Source organism: Ictidomys tridecemlineatus, chromosome 2 (genome assembly GCF_052094955.1).
Source record: "Ictidomys tridecemlineatus isolate mIctTri1 chromosome 2, mIctTri1.hap1, whole genome shotgun sequence".
Classification (NCBI taxonomy): Eukaryota; Metazoa; Chordata; class Mammalia; order Rodentia; family Sciuridae; genus Ictidomys; species Ictidomys tridecemlineatus.
This window is the reverse complement of record NC_135478.1, coordinates 20,251,705-20,272,596: the sequence shown is the minus strand read 5'-3', so window position 1 is coordinate 20,272,596 and position 20,892 is coordinate 20,251,705. Positions and strand designations below refer to the sequence as shown.

The following is a 20,892-nucleotide window of genomic DNA, read 5'->3' as shown; positions in this document are numbered from 1 at the left end:
AACTTCTGAACTTTTCCACTGTGCCCAGCATGCAACTTGGCAGAAGAGGGTTCCCAGCAGAGTAGAATAGAAGAGGAGAGTTTGACGGGCACTAGTCTGTGGCCTTCTGAATTGAGGTGTTAAGTGGTGGCCAGGGACCCACAGAGCAGCCCTCAGTTTCCCCATTGGAGGCCCAAGAATGATAGAACCCAAGTCCCAAGATTTTCCTGGACAGCAACCATATTATCTGTCCTTCAAGACTAGTGAGACAGGGTTTGAGCTCCTGGGCACAAACTACAGTGAACCCTCACTGCCTTCCCTGGGAAGCTAGTGGCTGACGGGAGGCCTTTAAAGTTCACAGCCTGGACCCCTGTTCAAGAGGAAGGGCAGGCAAAACTAGCAAACTCCCTCTGTCAGACATGCAGGGTGATTCCCCAATCTGACCTCTGCTGCTTCTACCAGATAACCGGTGTTTTCTTTCAGGGAGTGGACCTCCTCTAATTATAGCCACAGCTGTGATAGATGGGTCTGTACAAGATCTCAAAGTTCCACTTCAAGAGCATATAATTTTCTCCCTTGTCAACATTATCAACAAGGTTATCGTTAAGCTGCAGAGTCATGGGAGTATTGGAAGAGAGTACAGCCAGAAAATGCAGGGGTGTTAATTTCCCAATCTGGGACCCGTGGATGAAGATCTAGCCCACTCAGAGAGGTTTCTGAGGTCCTTGCTGAGTTGAGCCCCCACCCCCTGAAGTAGAGACCTCAAGAGCCCTCTCACTGTTCCCTTCCTCTAACCCCCTATGAAGTCCTCTCATAAATTAATGACCCAGACCCACATCCTTTGTCCCAGCTTCTTCTTTCAAGGAAACCTAAACTAAGACAAGTAGTATTGGAATTTCTAAGCTGGGCATAAAGGCTACATTTGTCAGCTGTGTATGTGGTCATGAGACTAAGTTTTGGCAGGTGGGATATGAAAAGAAGTGACTGTGAAACTTCCAGATAACCCAATTAACAGGAAGGGGTACCCCCTCTTCTTCCCCTCTACTGCTTCCTACTAACTGGAAAGCAGAAGTAGGAGTGAGCCAACCGTGGCCATGGGGACAAATATCTTTACCTCCTGGTATTCCCATTCCTGGGAATGGTTTCTCTGACCAATAGGACATAGCAGAAGGCTAGTCAGAAAAGGCACTCTAGCTATCTTAATCCTTTGGGTCCCTTGCTCTAGAGGAAGACAGCAGCCATGGTAGAAGGACACTCAAGCATCCCTGTGGAGAGCTCTAGGTGGCCTCCTGCCAATAGCCGTGGGATATGGTTTGAATATGAAGTGTCCACAAAGTTTCATGTGTTGGCTTTGTCCCCAGTGCAGCAGCAATGTTCACAAGTAAGGCTTTTGAAAGTTTATTGGATCATGAGAGTTCTGGCCTCTTCAGTAGATTAATCATTTGAATGGATTATTGAGAAGTGGGAAACTATAGGAGATAGATCCATTCTCATTCTCTGTCTCTCTGTCTCTCTGTCTCTCTGTCTCTCTCTCTCTCTCTCTACACACACACACACACACACACACACACACACACACACACACACTTCCTGGAAGCCATGAGCTGAGCAGCCTTCTTCTGCCACACTCTTTTTCCATGATGTTCTGCCTCATCTCAGGTTCATAGCAATGTAATCAGCCCACTACGGACTGAACTCTCTTAAACCATGAGCCAAAATAAATCTGTTCTCCTTTAAGTTGCTCTTGTTAGGTATTTTGTTTACAGAAACAGAAAATCTGATTAATACATGTGAGCACATCACCTTGAAAATGGATCCTCAATCCAGTCTGTCCTTCAGAAGACTGCTAACTTGGTCATCTGATCGCAAACTCAAGAGAGGGTCTCAAACCAAAACTGTACAGCTGAATTGCTTCCAAAAATCACAACCCACAGAAACTATAAGAGGCAAAAAAAAAAATATGGTTTATTTAAACCATTAAGTTTTGGGGTACTTTGTTATCTTAGGTAACTGTTATGGGTTAAATTGTGATCCCTCCAATTCACCTGGTGAATTCTAACCCTGCCCCCAACCTGTATCTCAGAATGTGATGCCATTTGGAGATAGGGTCTTCATAGAGGTAACTAAGTTAAAACAGGATAATGTGCCTTATGAAAAGGGGACAATAAGAGACAGGTAGATTTGCTAGGATGGCATGACACAGAACCACAGATTAGGTGAATTAAACAATGGAAATGTATTTTCTCACAATTTTAAAGGCTTGACATCTGAGATCAAAGTACTGACAGTAGAGGTGGATCTTCTGAGGGCTGTGAGGGGACCCTGCCCTATCCTTCTAGGTCCTGTCTCATCCCAGGAAAAAAGCGTAGGGGCAGAAAAAAACTGGCAAGTGACTTGGGCAGGACAGGACCCAGGACAGGGAGGAAGTGAGAGAGACATAAGTAGCTGAGGCTATTTTTACCCAGACCTGTGCAAACAGAGGCGTGGGCTGGTCTGGCCAGTTCCTCCCTTCCCTGGCACCTGGCCTAGAAGTCCCTTCCCAGGTAGGCAGTGCCCACTGGGTCAGGAGCCAAAGAAGAGTGATGAGTAGAGAAAGGGCAGATGTGAGAACTGCTTCCCAGTCGCTCCGCAGACTCCCAGCCTTGAAGCCCTGGCTCCCCTCTGGGTGCTGTGGACCCAGGCTCCATGGCTGCCTGCTATGACCCAGCCCCACTCTGTGTCCTCCCCTATCAGACAGTGCGAACTGGGCTGGAGTCAAGGTTAGGGGATCACCATGGGGTCAGAAGTCAGCTGGACTGAGGTCTGTGATCAGAGTCAAGGACATCCTGGGGTCACAGGTCACGCTGGGCTCAGGCCTATGATCAGGATCAGGGGCTAGTCTAGATTGAGATCTGTGATCAGGGTTAGAGGTCAGGCTGTGCTCAGGAATCAGCTTAGGGTTATGAGTAACTCTGGGTGGAGGCCCAGGATCAGAGGTTGGATGAGCCTAGGGTCACAGGAAAGGCTCAGCCAGGCCTAGAGTCAGAAATAGATTTAAGCAGAAAAGTCTCCTACCCTAGTCATTTCTCCTACTTCTCCAACCTTCCCTGACTCAGGGCCTATCATCTCTAGCAAAGGACCCCAAAGTCCTCCCAGAGAGGTGGTGGACATGGATTCCAGCCCCAGGCATGACAAAGGTCCCCTGGGACCTGTGGGAAGGAAGGCATTCCTGGGAGAAGGAACTGGCCAGGCAAAGGTTCAGAGGCCTGAAAGGTAAAGCCCAGGCTGGGGTGCACAGAGGACTGCAGGCTCCAGGTGGGGAGAAGCCCCCCAAGGCCAAGGAAAGAAGGGCCTGGAGGAGTTATCCTCAGAGCTAAGTGAGAGGGCAGGGTCGGTCCTGGGTTTTAGGAAGATTCATTCATTCAGTAACATACAGAGGACTTACTGTGTGTCAGGTACCACTCCAGGAACCTGAGACATCCTGGGAATAAAAGGTGGTCCTGAATCCCTACCCTTGTAGAGCTTATATTCTAGTGGGGAAGAGAAATAAATAATGAATGTAATAAAGTGAACTCACAGATAATCAAGTGGCATGGTGCCTTAGAAGAGGATCAGAGCTTAAAAAATAAAATAAAAAGTAAGGTGAGAGAGTTTAGGAGTCCAGGGGAAGGAGCAGTTTGCAGTTTACAGTATTAAGGTGAAGCCAGGGCTTCCGAAAAGAGGTAGGGAGCCACGGGATACCTATGGGAGAGAGCACTCCAAGCAGAGAAGGAAGACCATGCAGACCCAAAAGCAAGAGTTGGTCTAGGAATAAGTTCATGGGACAGCAGGAGATCAGTGTGACTGGAGGGGGAGCAGAAGACAAGAGAGAGAAAGGGGAGTGACAGAGGGATCACTGGGGGTCTTTGTGCACTATAGAGCACCAAGATCTCACTGATGTTTTAAACTAAGCTCCAAGAGAAATGGCTTAAATAACACTGCAGGGATGCAGCCTGCAGAATCCCATTGTAGAATGCTAATGTAGGGGGCCAATGACCCCATTTTCTTCAAAAGAGAAAATGGAAGGAAAAGAGAGGCATAAGCAGAGAGATAAAGGGTAGTCTCTATATGAAATTCTACTGTGTGGATCTTACTCCAACAAACTGGTTAAAAAAAACTAAAAACATCATAAGTCAAGGAAGGAAAATTAAATTATGACATCATTTAATGTTCTTAAGGTGTGAAATGCTCTTAATGGGTGTGAAAAGGATCTTGTGTGTAATGACACTGTGGTTACTTTTTTTAAGCATCCTTAACCTTTAGAGGTCCATACTGAAATACAGAAAAAAATGACAGATCTGTAATTTGATTCAAAATGATCGTGGTTGGGGAGGGGACAAGAAGAAACACACCGAGAGGTGGGTGGACAGGAGTTCATTATAGTGTTGTATTCACTTCATACATTTTGAGTTTTTTTTAATGAATTAAAAAATAATAATAGTCAATCCAAATGTTGAGCTTGGAGTGTGGGTGCCATGGAGAAGCCAGAGGTCCTCAGCAAGCTACTGGAGTGTGCAGGTGGCCTCAGATAAAGATGACCTGAGACAGAAAGCAAAGAATGGGAGGGGGACTGGGATAGGTTTGCAAGACAAGATGCTCCCTCCCTCCGCTTCCTCTGGCTCCCTCCTCCTCCCCTGCCCATTCCTTTCTTCCTTCCCAAATTTCCTTCCCTCCCCCTACCCCTCTATCCCATGCCTCCTCCCCACCCTTCTTCCCCCACCTCTCCTTCCTCATCTCTCTTCCTCAAAGCTCTATTCATCTTCAGCAAGTGTCACCCTGGCTTAGTTCCCATTCTTGTACAGGTGGTCACACTCATCTGGGTTTTCTCGGCAGCTAGGTTGCCAGGCAGCTCCAGTTTGATACACCCAGGCACTACCACCACTCCCCGCAGGCTCCTGCTGCTCTCTTTGCTGAGGGCTACCACCTCCATGTTTCCCCTCAAAAAAAGGAAACAGGGTGCTGCTGGAGTGCCTCTCCGTCCTCAGAGCAGGTATCACCTTAGCCTAAAGTGGTTCTGGGGGAAAGGTGAGGGTGGGTATGTGGGGGTAGCTGGTAAGGCCCAGATTTGCACTGAGAATATGGGATGGTCCTTGCCATTCTTCTCCCTAGAAATAATTCCTCTCTTGGGCAAATCATCTCTTACCACAGAGGGGGGTTGAGGCTGGGAGGAAAGCAGAAGTGGGCTCAAGACATTTCCTGTCCAGGCATTTGTTTTCAAGTGCCAAGCCTGGGAATTGGGAAGGAGAGAGGACTTCTTGATTCCTCCAGACTGCCTCCTGCACCTGCTCCCCACCTCAGGAAGAAACTGGAGGGTATACAGGAGGCTGAACCTTGAATGAGGCTCCACCAAGATTCCCAGGCCTCCAAAGCCTCAGCCCCTGGACTTGCCAGGACCACCCAGGCTGAGCTACTGTGGATCTTGGCACCAACCAACACAGCCCAACAATCCAGGGGAGGATGGAAAGTAGGGGTTTCCTAATGCCTTCCCAGCACAAACCACTCAAGGAGACAAAAAGGCTGAGTTTCTATTTCCTACCATCTGACGTAATGTCTTTATAGTCAAAACTAATTAAAATTCTAAAAAAATAATGATGAACATATTTCTTGAACTCCAGTCTGAGATTCCTACCCAAATGAAGAAAAGACTGGGAGAGAGACTGGGGGCTTCTGACTCACAGGGGCCCCATATTGTAGACCACAGATCCTGTCCAGTGGCAGCACACTAGCTCACCTTGCCACCTGTGGGTGGCCATCAGGGATTATCCTAGAGACAACCTTGCGATCCTAAAATGGCTTTGTGTCCATGAAGTGAGCAGACGCATGTTCCCAAAGATGTGAGAGGGAAAAGCATGGGGCTGGGACTCTGACAGCAATCAGAGTAATAAATGAGACAAGAAGGAGCATTTCATTATTTGCCTGTGGCCACAGTCAGGCCCCAGGAACTCCAAGGCCTCTTTGCAGGACACCATGGTTCTGAAGGTGTAGGACAAAGGCAGAACCTGAATCAGGCTCTCCCAACTTAGTCCAGGTCTCTTGCTTTTTCTCCCAGTCTTCCAGCCATTGGCTTGGTCCCGGTCCTAGAACCCATCCTTCACTCTGGAAAACAAGATCACACTGTGAGTGCCGAAAAAGCCCCAGGTAAAATCCTAGGTCCTGCTGATGGGTAAAAAGGAAGTCAAGTGGCAGCTCCCACCTCTACCCTGCAAGGACCAGAGCAAAGACTCTGACTGCTATTTCCCAGGGCTGGGCTGGGTTCTACCCTCTCTGTGATGGAAGAAGCCCAGACTCTGAGGCCCTCCCTTTTTGAGAACATCTGGCTTATCAAGAGCAACCTTCATGCTATCAGTCAGGGTCCTCTTCTGCAGGGTTTTACCACTTGCAGGTAAAATTTGCCTTATACCCCTCCTTGCCAGGGTGCCCTCACCTCAATAGACAGTGGCCAGCAACACGCTCCCTCAGCAAGTGTTTCATACATGCTGTCCCCATGGTTTGTCTCCCTTGCCTCAGCTCAGGAAGTGAGTTTTGTTGACCTTGTTGTTTCATTTTTACTGTGAAGTAGATGTTAATTAAATTATGTGTTAAATTCATGAATTTATTAGTATGCTTTAAATTGTAAAATGGAGTCACAGTTTTCTCTTCTTGGGCTATCCTTTGTTTTATCATGATTATCATGGCAACTCATGGAACATGCTGGTAAACACGACCTCTTCTTTACTATTCTGGAGCAGTTTGATAGGAATTATCCACCCATTCAAGGTTAATAGACTTTTCCTACAAAACTATCTTGAGTTTAGTTTTAGGGATAATTTTAATAATTTCTATTTCTTTAGAAAATCACCCATTTCACCTAGGTGTCCAAATAATATATTGGAATAAAAAGAGTATCTTTTTGTAGTTTTAAAATACTCGATTCCTGGAACTATGTCCCTTTTTCTTATGTTTCCACTTTTATTCTTGATCATATTTGCTAACCCTTTGTCTCTTCAAAGGTCTTCTGTCCAGGAAAAATTTTATTTCAGTCATTCATTGAATATTTTATTTTTATTTCAGTACTTTATCTTTAGTAATTTCTTTTTCTTTCCTTGGACTTAATTTATTGTTTCTTTATAGTTTGTGGTGTTGTTTTTGGCTGGTTGGTTGGTTGGTTGGGTTTTTTGTTTGTTTTTTTGTTTGTTTTTTTACCAGAGATTGAACCCAGGGGCACTTAATCACCAAACCGCATCCTTTTCTTTTCTTTATTTATTTATTTGTTTATTTATTTATATTTTTTGAGACAAGGTGTCTCTAAGTTACCTAAGGCCTTGATAAATTGCCAAGGTTGGCTTTGAACTCACAACCCTGCCTGGCTCTTTTTTACTATTTTTAGTTGTAAACTTTTTAAGTGTTTTTTTTAATGTATGAAATTAAAGCTAAAACTTTTCTCTAATTATATAATATCCAGACCACTTGGTTTTTAATATTCATTGGTATTTAGAGGAATTATAGATTAATTTATAATTTCATTTGTATTCCTTTCTTTTAAAAAAATATTTTTAGTTGTAAATGAACACATTTATTTTTATGTGGTGCTGAGAATCGAACCAAGTGTTTCATCCATGCTAGGCAAGCACTCTACCACTGAGCTACAGCCCCCAGTTTTTATTCCTTTAATACAAAAGTTACTTAGTGGCAGGTGGGGGGATTAAACTTCTTGTGTTGATGTGTGAAATATTTCCAAACATACAAAAGAATAAGAAAATCAGATCCACTGTATCTACCACCTAGTCCCATTAGAAATATAATGCCATATTTGCTGTAGATATATTTTTTTAAATAAGTCAGTGTTATTGGAGACCCACTGTGTATCCTTTCCTATGGTTAATAGAATTCTAAGATAGTGTCCAAGATTCCTGTAGTTGGGGGGAGCTGTATAATCCCCTCCCCTTGAGTATAGGGGGTGCTGACTTGATCAGGTGAGCCTTTCTTGAAGAGATCTAAAGTCTGGAAACAGAAATCAGAGAGGTTCAAAGATACAATGGGTGCTGTCTTACTGGCCTGGTAAACACAAACACCTATGGAGAGGGTCATGGGGCTGGGACCTGAAGTCTGCCTCTAAGAGCTTAAAAAAAAAAAAAAAAAAAAAGAGTCCTACTGCTCCAAGGAACTGAATTCTGCCAACAACCTGAATGAACTTGAAAGAGGACCCTGAGTTCCATACAAAACTATAGCTCTGGTCAAAACCTTGGTAGAGGACCCAGCTAACCCACATGTGGACATCTGACTACAGAAAATGTGAGATGATAAATGAATATTGTTTCAAGCTGCTAAATGTGTGGTAATTTGTTACACAGCAATTAAAAATAAATATACTTTATTCCTTTCCCTTCCCTCTTTATGCAAAGGTAACCACTAATGTGGCTTGGGTGTTTACCATGCCTGAACACTATTTATACCTTCACTATATTATGATGTGTCCATAAAAGTTATTTAGTATTGTTCTCAGAATTTTAAATCTACCTAAGTAACATTGTAACATACATATCATTCTGCAACCTGCTTTGGTTGTTCAACAGCTTATTTTAGTTATGCACACCTCTATTGAGAGATGTGTGGCTCTTGTCCATTTATTTTAATGGCTGAATAGAATTCCTGAGAGAAGCATTGTAGACTTGACAGTTCTTCCCTTTTAAAATACCTGTTTTATATGCCTTGAGGCTATTTCATTCAATGCATAGATGTTAGGGGTTACCTTCTTGGTAGACTGAATGTTCTAATAATATGAATTGTCCTCTTTGTGGGTTTTTTTGTTTTGTTTTGTTTTGCTTTGTTTTCCACCTTAAATTCTCATTTACTCAAGATCATTATACTGTCATGTGTAACTAATTAAAACAAATTTTTAAAATTCTCATTTACTTTGACTATGATAATTAATGTTTACAGTTATTCTTGATGTCTGCTTTTATGCTTCTATATATCATGTATTCTTGGTTATCCTCCCATACACACAACCTTTTATTGGATTGTTGGTACTTTCTTAAGTTTCATTTTTTTTTCTTTTGGTTATTTGGGAGTTACATGGAGATTGCCATTTTTTTCACATGTATATCTACGAATTTTTAACTCACACGAATCTCTGGTGGCATTATGTTTATTTAAAGTCAATGTCTATTTTGTCATACTCACATTATGTCTCTCTTCCAAATCTCTGCCCAAGGTCAATGACATACCAATTCAGGAAGACAGGCCTTGGAGTAGGGAAGTGAATATGAGAACTTTGAGCTTCCCTGTGGAGTCATTCTGAGCTTTCCCTACGGTTGAACATGCCATTCCCCGTGGAATCTACTGGCCCAGAAATGAGCTCTGAGAAACAGTCTGGAGATGTCTGTGGTCCTGGGCACCATCTCTGAGATTCATCCCTCTCTGACCCTAGCTTTCCCCAGCTCTACTCTCCTGGGAACCAGCCAAGCCCTACTTTGACTCCCACCTGGTAACAGATGAATCCATACAGACCCATGCCCATACACAAGGACACATACAGACACGGACACATATGGACAGGCATACACGTGCACTCATGCATGCACACACACACATGCATACACATACTCGTACCTGCTGCAGTAAGCATTTGGCCAGAGTCTGTGGATGTCTTTGGAGAGTAAATGGGAGGGAGCAGTCCCTCCCTCTTCAGTCTCCCAGACTCACGGCACCATGACCCTCATGCCAAGCTGCCTGGTGATAGACTGCTGACCCCTGAACCAAACTGAGCCCAGGATTGTGAGGAAAGGAATTCTCAGGTCATTCTTCTCTGTGCCTAGACTAAGAGCTCCCAAGGGCAGACCAAGTTCTCCTCTTTCTCTATCCCCTAGAGCAGGACAGAATCTCCCCTCCCTGTTTCATTTCCCAAGCCTCAGTTTCCCCACTGTAGGATTTCCTGTGCCATTTAGCCATAGGGCATGCCATGTGACAGCCTTAGCTCTATTACCTTCAGGGCCTACCACAGCATTTAAACCATGACTATGTTCTTCTTGACAACCCCAACCATTGACCAAGTACAGTAGAGTGACTAAGGCTTCTATGTGCAATCTTTGTTCAGGGACTCACAACTGGGTTGGCAGAAATTTACTTTCAGATCTGTACAACAGTCCAAGGATCTCTCTGCCCAATTCTTCTTTCTTCTCTATCTTTCATAGGGTCCCCCTGCCATCCAATAAACTTCCAGGACAAGCTCCCAGGACAAGCTAAACTGAGGCACCTATAGTTGACACTCCCTTTCCCCCACACATCTCTAAGCCCCATTCTTCAGGATCAATGATTGGCCTTTCCAGAACTGGTCCCTGGGCTTTATTTCTGTATCTGGCAGTCTGAACAATTCTTTCTTTATCACCTGTACTTCATGAACTTTGTTTTCTTCCTAAATGCACTTTTACAATAGCAAGAGTTCCTCCCTAACCCCTGCCCAAGCAATGCTAGAATCTCCTGACGGGGATGTGCCTAAGTGATTCTCAAATCCCTAGCCCCATCACAAGGCCAGACCAGGATAGGTGATATGTGAGAGGTGAATGAATGAACAAAATCCATGCTATTACCAAAGGGATCTCCTACCCTCCACTAAATCACAAGTTGGAGTTAAAATACACCTACACACAGAAAGAAATGGCCCCCAAAAGAAGGAACAGCCTGGGGAGGTAGTAAGCACCCCATAACCCTGGAGCTGCCAGACCCATTCCATGAATATAGGCTTTAAGGTGTTGGTCCAGAAATCCAGAGAAGGCAAAGCTTGCCTGTATCCTAACAGTAATGTGGATGGAGAATCCTGGAGTGGTGACTCCCCCTGGTCAGGTCATTTCCTCTGACCTTCATTATGCAGGTCAAGGCCACTCTAGGTCCCCACCCTTCTCACTCTACTGAAGAACTTGCCACCTTTGAGTTCCTATGCAGGATCTTTAAGACAGTGTGTGCATGATTCTGAGAGGGGCTGAAGGACTGGAGGAGGCGAGGGTGGCACACACTGCAGGGATGAGGCAGGCAGGAAGCCAGGCAGGCTCCCAATGAGTAACTGCAGATTCCCTTGTGCTGTGCCTGTTGTCACGGGGGATGGCAAGTGATTCTGTCTCCATCTCTTTTCCCCCACTTCCTGCATCCTCTGAACCCCTGTGATTCTGAAAAGCAGGAGGGAGGCGGGAGCTTGAACCAAAGTCTGGGGGGAAATGCCAGGAATCCAGGTGGGGAGAACTCTGAACAAAACACTCAGAAAATGCAGAAGGACACGGGGACTGGGTGCAGGAGGTGTCTGTGGCCCTCCTCCCCTGTCTGTACTGTAAGGCCACTAGAGGAGCTCAGACTTGGCACAGTGTAGGGAGGTAGGGAACAGACATCCCACGTAACTACTTCCACTCCCTGTAGCCTGTCTCTCCCACCTCCACTTCCTCCCCTCTCAGAAGCCTCCTCGGGTCACCTGAGTAAGCAAAAAATGGCTTCCTCATCAGAATTCCCCAAGAGTGAGTCCATGTTTGGTTTCCCCAGTGTCTGAGAACACAGGACAAGACATTTTGGAGCAATTAGTTGAAGCATGGTCAAGTTTAGCCTTGGTTGAATTTTTTTAGGTTTTTGTTTATTTCTGCTATTTTCTCTTCTCTGCTCTTTTCACTTCTGAATATGTTTTGGGACCTCAGACAGGTAAGGAAGGGTGGATCCCCCAGAGGAACAATTCTGAAAGAACAAAGAAATGATTTTCATTGCAAAGAATCTACTGCAAAACTATTCTCCCTGAGTCACCTTCCCTTTCCTGGGAGGAGAACTACAAGGACACAAGGAGGCACTATTAGTCTCCCTCTCTGCTCCAGCCCAGCCATCCAGCCCTCAATTGAAGAGGGGATTCGTGTAGACAGGCTATCCCGTTCTCACTGATGACCTTAAGATTCTCTCTCTCTCCCTTCTTACCCTGTCCAACAGCCACCTGGTAACAGTCACATGGCAAAGTGGGATCCCTCCTATTCCCCAGTCCTCATCCCTCTCAGTACTCTCTCAAGTACCTGAGAACACTGATCTCAGAGAGAACAGGAGAACTTCAACAGGCCAGGAGGATATCACAGCACCAGTGAGATACCAGCATCCTGCAGCTGGCTAGGCAATGTGTGTGTGAAAGGGGTGGTGGTGGTTATGAGAGCCAAGATGCACAGATTCGCTGTTCACATTAAGGGCTCCTGGGTGCCGCACCAGCGGAGGTGATTCCTCAGAATAAAGACATGATTCAACTGCCCTGCTGGGTACTGAAGCATGAAAGGTGGTACACAGGATCATAAGCAGAAGCTAAGTCCTGAGCAAACAGTGTTGCCCCCCAGGAGTACTGACAGTTGAGGAACTGGCCAGCCATCATTCAAACACTCCCCTCACTGAGTGGTTGGGTCCAAACCCCAGAAAGACCAGAGCAGAGGCACTTCCAGTCCCCACATGTTGGGAAGCTCCCTGATTAATGAAAAGGAGGTGGAAACTGTAGGGAGAGCAATAACTACCCAGGTCCTCCTCTGTTAAGGGAGGGCCTCAGACGTATCCACCTCTATGCCACCAGTGCATAGCACAGGATCCAGGGCATAGCCAGTGGTTCATAGAGGACCATTGAAAGAAGGTCGACAAAAGAGGGGAGAGGAGGAGGTGAGGGGTGACGGAATGCTGGAAGAGAGAAAGGAGGGAAAGTAGACAGCCAGGGTACACCACAAGTAAGAGGAACCCAGGAGGGGCCAGAGTGCTCATCCTTTACCGGCTCTCCTCAAGCCCACCCCAACAGCAGTCAGGAACTGGAGCTTCCTGCGCTGTAAGGAGGGAAACCCCAGCAGGTCCTCAGAAACTCCAGGGCACCTGCTGGTCAGCAGTCGCCTGGAATCAGATTTCGTGCAAGCCGCTGCAAGCTCTGCTTCCTGAGTGTAGACGCGCAGCCCTCTCCGTCTCTCCACCGGACACAGCCACTCCTTCTATTCATGTTGATCCACTCCCCTCCGCCCATCCTGGCCGCTGTCACCACACCTCTAGTCTCTATGGTGCTAGATCGAGCCCTCGGAAAGAGGCAAGGCAGCCATCTGAGTTTGTTTCATAAGAAGACGCGCTCAGAGGGCGCCCCATTCTAGAGGCGAATAAACAGAGCTCGAAGCACCGGCTGTGGAGAGAGGCCAACTCGAAATCACCCAGCGACCCACGGGCCTGGAAGCGCAGCGCCAGAGGCAGGCAGCCGAGTACTGGACCCTCTCTGGACCTCAGTCTCTCCAGCTGTAAAATAAAGAAGGCGGGATGAGGACAAGGTTTCTTGGTTCCTTTTAGGTCAACCGCAGTTCCCGGGCCCGAGAGCTGGGAACAGACCTTCCCTCCCCGCGCGAGGGCGCTGGAACTTCGGCCCAGCCTCCCTTGGGAGGTGCCCGAGCCGAGACGCACGAGGGTGCGGACGCTCCCATCTCCCTGGAGCAGGGCCCCTCGGGGTATAAAAGGCCAGGGCCTTCTGCCAGTGCAGAGCACGTCCCGCCAGTTGACCCCAAAACAGGAACGTCACCGAAGATCATCGGGCATCTTTTGCCGCTCGCTTGCCCTCGCCCAGCCTCTCGGGCGCGACAGAGAACATCGGTCAGTTGAAAATGTACCAAACAACGAGTCCCACCTACCCCCGGTCGCTGCCAGCCCTGAACCCAATGCGGGCCCCAGCCCTCGGCCTGGGAAAATAAGTGGCACTTCCTGTCTTGTAATCCGTTTCACGTTCCAGAGACCAAAGATGCGCAAAAGTGGGAAATAGGGAGGCTGGCGGGGAGGCCTCCTGGAGAAGGTGGCTCCAAAGGCAGACGTGAAGCGCTCTGGAGTAGAACTGAGGGGGTGGACGGAGGTGGGACACCGCATCCCGGAGCTCGGGGAAGTCGTGAGCCAAGCAAGGAAGAATGGGGCGTGCTGGGGTCTTGAGAATCCCCGGAGATGAGCCCGGAGGGGCGAAAGCTTATGAATGCCTCACGACGAAAAAGTGACGCGTGGGATTGGAAGAGGAAGCTCCGGGGACTCCCCACTTTCGGGGGCGCCCCAGCCCCGCCCCATACCTGCGCGCCGGCCCCGCCTCCACTGATCCATTGGCTAGACCCGCCGCCCGTCAGACGAGCCCCCGCGGCCCGCCCCCAGCCCCAGAGCAGCGCCTCTTAGAGCTGGGGCCACTGTGCCAGCGCCACTCTGTCAGGCTGCGGGCCATCTTCCGAGCTACGCCGTCCGCCAACCTCTTACCCGCGACCGGCCGCCCGCCGCGGGTTCAGGGCGGAACATGCGCCCGCCGAGCCCGCCGCCCGCCCGCTGGCTCTGCGTGTTGGCAGGAGCCCTCGCCTGCGCCCTCGGCCCCGCGGTAAGTGTCTGCCCAGCTGCCCAGATTCCCCGCACTTGGGGGTGCAGTGGGGGCGGCGGGAGCCGGGCCATCTGTGCGCGCGTCTGGGTAAGGCCGATGAGGGGCACCCGGTGAGGAATAAGGCGCACAAAGCTCCAGGTTCTCGCCTCCTCCCTCAACCCCCAACCGGATCTAGACCCGAGAGGTGGGGTCTAGTTTGTGCCCAGTCCTTCCCAGCGCAGCCCAGAACCCGCACAGTGAGGTGATCCCGGGATTGATAGACAGACTGGGAAGAAGAGAGGGCCCGGAACTTGCCTTCTGAGTGCATGGTGTGCGCGGAGTAAAGAGAGAGAGTGGCAGAGTCGGTGCTGTGGTGGGTTGAGATGGAAGATCTGATAGACTGCGGGTGGGAGACCGTGAGGGTTGTTCTCTGTGTGGTGCCGGAGTAGAGGTGTCCCAGGGACGTTGTGGCTACGTTTGGGATGAGGTCTCAGCAGCAGATCCCAGCGTTGGAGCCCAGGTCCTGGGAAGGGACTCTTAGGATCAGGTGGGTGACAGGCAGACGACGAGAGCAGGAAAATACTGGAGTCCAAGGAGGATGGTGGTGAGCAGTGAGGGTGTAGGGGTGGTTTTTAACAGGAGGGACCAGTCATATGCATGGGGAGAGCTGATCAGGGAGCCAATGGCCAACAAGCTGTGGTTTCCCTCTCTTCCTCCTACTTCTGCTTCCTCCAGACAAGCTTATGTATGCCCCTGACCCATGTATACCCCTGTGCCCCACTTGCGGGTGTGCTCACGCGTGGCTGTGGATGGCTCTTCAAGGCCACAGGGCAGATGCTGGATCATCTCCCCAAGAACAACAAAATCCTCAAGACTCACTGAGTCTACCCAAGCCCATTTGTAAAATGGGCAAAGTGAAGCTCAAGAGACGTCAGAGCCACACCTTTTCCCCACCAATCAGAACTGGACAGAGGATGTTTTGGTTTTGTTTTTTTGTTTTTGTTTTTGTTTTTCCCTACATCTACCCGATCCCTTGAGGAACCTAGAGTTGCTGCTGGAGCAGGACCTACAATGCAAGAGAACTCCAGTTCTGGAACCAGCTCCAGTTTGGCTGTGGGAGGGTGGGTGATTTTGATTATGGAATCCCTTCTGTCCCATGATCTCTAACCACCCTCTCCCATGGCAGGAATCTGATTTTCTACCTAGTTGGTGTGTTGCATACCTTGGGGACGGGAAGCTCATTAGCTGGCCTTAAGCCCCTGCCCCTCACACTGATAGACATGAGACCCACCTTCTAAGCTTTCCAAGCTTCACCAAGCTCACAGAGGCTACCCCAACAGGCTACTCCAACAACCCTCTGGTTCTCACATCTGGTTCTCACACCCTCTGGTTCTCATTCCAGCCACTTCAAAATCTTTTTGGATGAGCCAGGGATCTTGGGCTACCATTGGCAACACATTCCTTCATCCTTGGAAGTTTCTGTGCCCTGAGACACAATGTTTTCAGAGAAGCCTGCCTCTCACACCAGACCACATCTGCCCTCTGCATCCTGAGACAACCCAAACCAGGCTCCTCCAATTCTCATTCTTTTCTCTTTCCACTACTTATTTGGTGCCCAAGCCTAGCACTCCTCAGAGGACCTTCTCCGATTTCTCTGGCCTACTCAGCCTCCCCCAGCTACCCTTCAGGCTTACTCACCTCCCAGCCCAGGCTGTTCTGCCCATCCCCCAGGATTAGGGACAGGGTGTCTCACTCTCCCCTGTTCCTCACAGCCCAGACCAGGACTGGGTCCACAGGGCAAGGAGAAGCCAAAAGTGGTTGAGGGTGGGCTGGAGTAAGAGGTTCCCATTTCTCTCTCTGCTTCTCCCTCCATACTTGCTCCCTCATGGAATGGACACTAGGTAATTCTGCTCCAGTCGGACTAGGGAAGGGGGGGGATGGGGAGAAGTTATCAGAGTCATAAAATGGCAGCTGCAAAGTTCAGTTTGAAATCCCAAAGCCTTATCACTCCTGTTTATGGCGCCCTGACCTCAGCCTGGGGAAGGGAAATCTCTGAACAGGGAAGCAAAAAAAGGAAAGAAAACCTCTAGTGTCTCAGAGGAGGAAGTCTGCCCCAAGGCCACCCGTCAAGCCTTCCACTGCTCCTGCCCCCTGGACAGCAGACGCCGGGCTCCTCCCTCAGAAGCAGAGCTGCCCAGGGCAATGCCAGCACAAGACTGGGGCAGGGGCCCAGATCCTACCCTGGGAAGGTTCTCAGAACCTGGAAGGTTCTCACCCTCCTGGGTGGGGAACCCAGGAGGAAGGGTCCTGGGGTTTTGCCTCTCAGAACTGGGGGCAGAGACACTGAGAGGGTAGTCAGGGAAGGCTCTCTGGAGGAAGCAGGACAATGTCCTGAAGAGTTTAACTAAATGAATCAACCTTCCACCCCAGACCAGAAAACATCCTCTCTTGCCTGATCCCAGAAGGAAGAGGACTCCCCTAGCTCCCTTCAGTGTGGGATAGCCAGGGGTTTAGGGAAAGCATGGCTCCTCTATCTGCTGAGGCAGGGGACTGGCCACCTGCTCTGGGGACATCATTTTGTCCTAGGCATTCTGCCCTGGCCACCTGCTTCCAAACCCTACAGGGCTATCCACAGCTGCCCTGGCCTCTTGGCCCCCAGCAGGCCACCCTGTGGGCTTTAGGAAACATGGCTACACCCTGTCTCTAAATAATATACAAAAATAGGGGGCTGGGGATGTGGCTCAGTGATTAAGCACCCCTGGGTTCAATCTCTAGTACAAGAGTGGGGGTGGGGGTGGGGGTGGGGGACATGACTGCAGCTGAATCAGGTCCCTGCCCCCTGGAGGGAAGTGACACCTTGATTAGGCCTGCTCAGAGATTCCAGGGGGCTATGCTAGAAGAAGAAGCTATTCTTGGAAGTTTTCATCCTCCCATCCTGGTGCCCTGTGATTCAGCCTTCCCTGAAGTTTCTGGGGATTCCATGGGGAGCCCCTATTAGGGACTAAAAACCTAGTCCATAAACCATCCATAGCAAGGGCCAGTTGACCTGGGAAACATTTTTAATCTCTGCAGGTGGTCCTCTGTTTCCTCATCTCAAAAGAGAAGGCAAGAACCATTGGTTCAATGTGCAGGAAAAATGGGAAGACAGGGCTGGGATAGAGCCAGCTCCCCCTCCTGACTGGGGCATCTTCCCTGAGCCCCAGACCCTCTGTGAAACACGGCTGGGCATCCATTAGGACCTTTATGAGCTTCAAAGGAGGTAAAGGTGGCAAAAGTGCTGTGTTATCTGTGACAGGGATCTCAGGGATGGTGCTGATCCCCAGCTAGGGAGACCTAGGGACCCTTATCCAAGGTAGCCAGGAGCTCTGGGAATGGGGGATGTGGCCTCATGAGGTGGCCAATCTGGGGGTGAAGCTCCAGCTCCAGGTAGATGATGGGTCCTCTCAGAGAGGGCTGGGTGGTGGGTAATGCATACTGTGGGGCAGCCTCAGTGGCAATCCAAACTGGGTCATAACATCAACATAGGACCTCTAGCCTGCCACCCTCCTGCCATTGTTGAGCCCCTACGGTGGCCCCTCTGGCCATGGATAAGAATGAACAAAGCCTAGAGACTAAAGGAAACCCTACTCTTTTCTCAGTCTCCCAGAATCTACCCTCCTGTTTGAATTCCCAGTACAAGGTATTCATTCATTGTGCCCAGCAAAATTGCACTATGTCTACACCCCCTCTTGTACCTTAAGTACTTAAGAAGTACTTTAGAAATTTTTCTGAAGGAGAAAAAAAATTAATCTCCCTACTACATGTATGAGTTTTGGTTTTTATTGTTGTTTTAGTATTAGGGATTGAACCAAGGACTTCCAAATTCTGGGCTTTATCAGTAAGCTACACCACCAGTCTTTTTATTTTTTATTTTGATACAGGATTCTCACTAACTTACTCAGGCTGGCCTTGATCCTCCTGCCTCAGCCTCCTAAGTAGCTGGGATTACAGGTGTGTGCTACCATGTCCAGCTGCCTTTTTAAAAAAAAAAAAAAGAAGAAGAAGAAGAAGAAGTTTTATTTCTTTGCTAGCAAAGGGAAGCACAGGGGACTCCTGTCCCAGAGGTTGTGATTCTGCCCAGGGGGGAACAGGGGACTTGTAAAGAGGTGATTCAAAGGCTACATTCCATGCATTCTCTGTATGGAGTTGTAATTCACTTGTTAATTTGGGAGATTGTCATTTCTGAGATCTTCTGGTACCATCCCCAAAGACTAGATTTTTGTGTGTGGGGGTTACTGGGGGTCAAACTCAGAGGTGCTTGACCACTGAGCCATATCCCCAGCCTATTTTGTAGAGACAGGGTCTCACTGAGTTGCTAAGCCCCTCTCTGTTGCTGAGGCTGGCTTTGAACTCAAGATCTTCCTGCCTCAGCCTCCTGAGCCTCTGGGATTATAGGCACACGCCACCACGCCCAGCTGCTTTTTTTTTTTTTCCATTTTTACTGTGGAAATTTTCCAAGGTATGAACAAGTAGAAAGAATGGTATAATGAGCATGCAAATACTTGCTAGGTTTGACATTTATTAGCATATAACAATATTTGCATCATTTGCTTTTCTTCCTAAGTATATTTAGTCAATTGTAGACATCCTGACCTTGAACCCCATATTATTTTGAAATACACATCTAAAATCGAAGGACATTTTCTTATAGAACTACATTATCACACATAACAAAATTCGAATGCTAGTGTCCTTCATATCTAATATTCAAATATCCCCGACCACATTTAATGAAGCACCACAAAGTAAGTGGTGACATCAGGGAACTGTCCTATCCCAGGAGCTTTTATATCTGTATCTGATGGAATTGGATAACAAGGTAGCAGGTGCATGGAAAGAGAACAGGGTGCATTGGCAATGAGCATCTAACGGGGCTCCACCCAGTTGGATCAGTCTTACATGCATCCCCGCTCTTGTGTAGCTCAAGAAATGAAGATCCATATCTCTCAGGAAGTGCCTCCTCCTATCTAATTCCAAAACAAGTTCTTCCTGTATATTGAGTCACAATATACAGAGGAGACTGCCTGGTACTGAGGACATGCAGCCTGGTGGCTCCTTGTTCTAGGGGCCTAGCCCTCTGCAGATGGCCCCAACACCAGCATGGCTCACAGACAACTGGTTTGTAAACTAGATCCTGTCAACCCCACTTCCCAGAGGGTGCCTATGTTGACTTTCAAGGGGCAGAGGATCTAAAGTGAATATTTAGCCTGAAAAACTTCATGTCCCAAAGGAAATCTTCTAAGTAGCACTCTCAGATGGGAACTGGATGCATGTTTTTGCTTAGATTCTGCTAATTATGAGAGCCCTCGTCCTGGTTCCTTTCTGAGCTCTGGAAACTTTTGTTTTGTTTTGTTTTCCCAAGCCCAAACCTGTATCCTTATATTTCCCCTTCTTCCTCTCTTCAACCCCAACACACACACACACACACACACACACACACACACACACACGCACACGTATTCTCATTCTACTCTTCTACCATTCTAGATCCCAGCCTTCCCCAAGAAGAAGTATGGTTTGCAAAATTTGGCTTTGGGCTACTGGCAGAGGGAAGAAAATCCAGAATCAGCAAGGTAGGGATATGGGGGAAGGAGAACAGACAGACTGGACACTTCTACTCTGGTGGTTACAGCTGCCACTTATCAGTGGGTGAGCCAATCAGGCTGCTTGCGCTTATGCAAAGCACTAAGATGGGGTCAGGGCCAACCTGGCTTGGGGACTGGATGTGACAATAACTGTTAATCCTTATAGGCAGTCCCTTATTGCCGGGCTGATATCCTCCAATAATGACCTTGGACACAATCCTAGAAATTGGTGGTACTTTTGCCCCATTTTGTAGACAAGGCTGGCAGAAGTCTGGTTCCAGAAGCTGTGGTTTTTAACTGGACTTTGCTTCAGTAAGAGGTGCTATTTCTTCCAGAGGGGTTATGGCATGCTCCATGCTGCCCTGAGATTTTAATTAGTAAAATGTATAAATCCGAAGTGACGGCTCAGTGAATTGTCATATATATACATAATGGTGTGACTAGTTCCCAGGTCAAACCATTCCGCCCAGGATAACACGTTTTTCTGTCATCCCAGCTGGCTTCCACATGCCATTTCACAATAAGATAAAGATCTTATTGTCAACTTTTTTAGTGCCCTCTGCAAAGCTGAGAGCATGTTTCTCCTCTCTTCTGTGACTTCCAGGTTCCATGATCTACTTTGCTTTCCCACTCCCAGCCCCCTCCCTTCCTGCCCTTTTCTCTTCCTCTCCTTACCCCCCACCCACCCACCCCGCCTCCCTGACTGCAAGTTCTCTGTCTCAGACACAAAATGCTATACACAAAATCCCAAGTGCCTTTGATCACACTGCTTTTTCCTCTCTGGGTTCTCAGTTTCCCTCAATGTCTGTGTCCTCTAGATTTCAAGTTGAGAAGGTTTAAATAGATGTCGGGGTCATGATGGTTTCCTCACAGGACTGCAGCCACAGAAAAGATGATAAATGAGCACTCCTGAGCATTTTGTCCTCTCCTCCCCACTCCCCTCCCTCCACT

At 48.2% G+C, this 20,892-nt stretch overlaps 1 protein-coding gene and 1 long non-coding RNA gene across 6 annotated transcripts in view; one reads left to right on the top strand and one right to left on the bottom strand.

The window, feature by feature from the left end:
- Positions 1 to 1,919: 1,919 nt before the first annotated feature.
- Positions 1,920 to 20,580, bottom strand: LOC120891475 (uncharacterized). Its single transcript, XR_013434325.1, has 3 exons — positions 14,633 to 20,580; positions 5,729 to 13,239; positions 1,920 to 4,536 (listed from the first exon to the last, which is right to left on the bottom strand). It is a non-coding gene; the product is annotated as an uncharacterized LOC120891475 (long non-coding RNA).
- The window catches only part of Vipr1 (vasoactive intestinal peptide receptor 1), a 47,658-nt gene continuing 40,204 nt past the window's right edge, over positions 13,439 to 20,892 (top strand). The window contains exon 1 of one of the 5 annotated variants that reach the window (XM_040290137.2): positions 13,439 to 14,338. In XM_040290137.2, coding sequence (XP_040146071.1) covers positions 14,261 to 14,338 — 78 coding nt within the window. In that variant the 5' untranslated portion in view covers positions 13,439 to 14,260. The remainder of the gene's footprint in view (positions 14,339 to 20,892) is intronic. The other 4 variants (XM_040290134.2, XM_040290135.2, XM_040290136.2 and 1 more) reach the window with 4 other exon arrangements.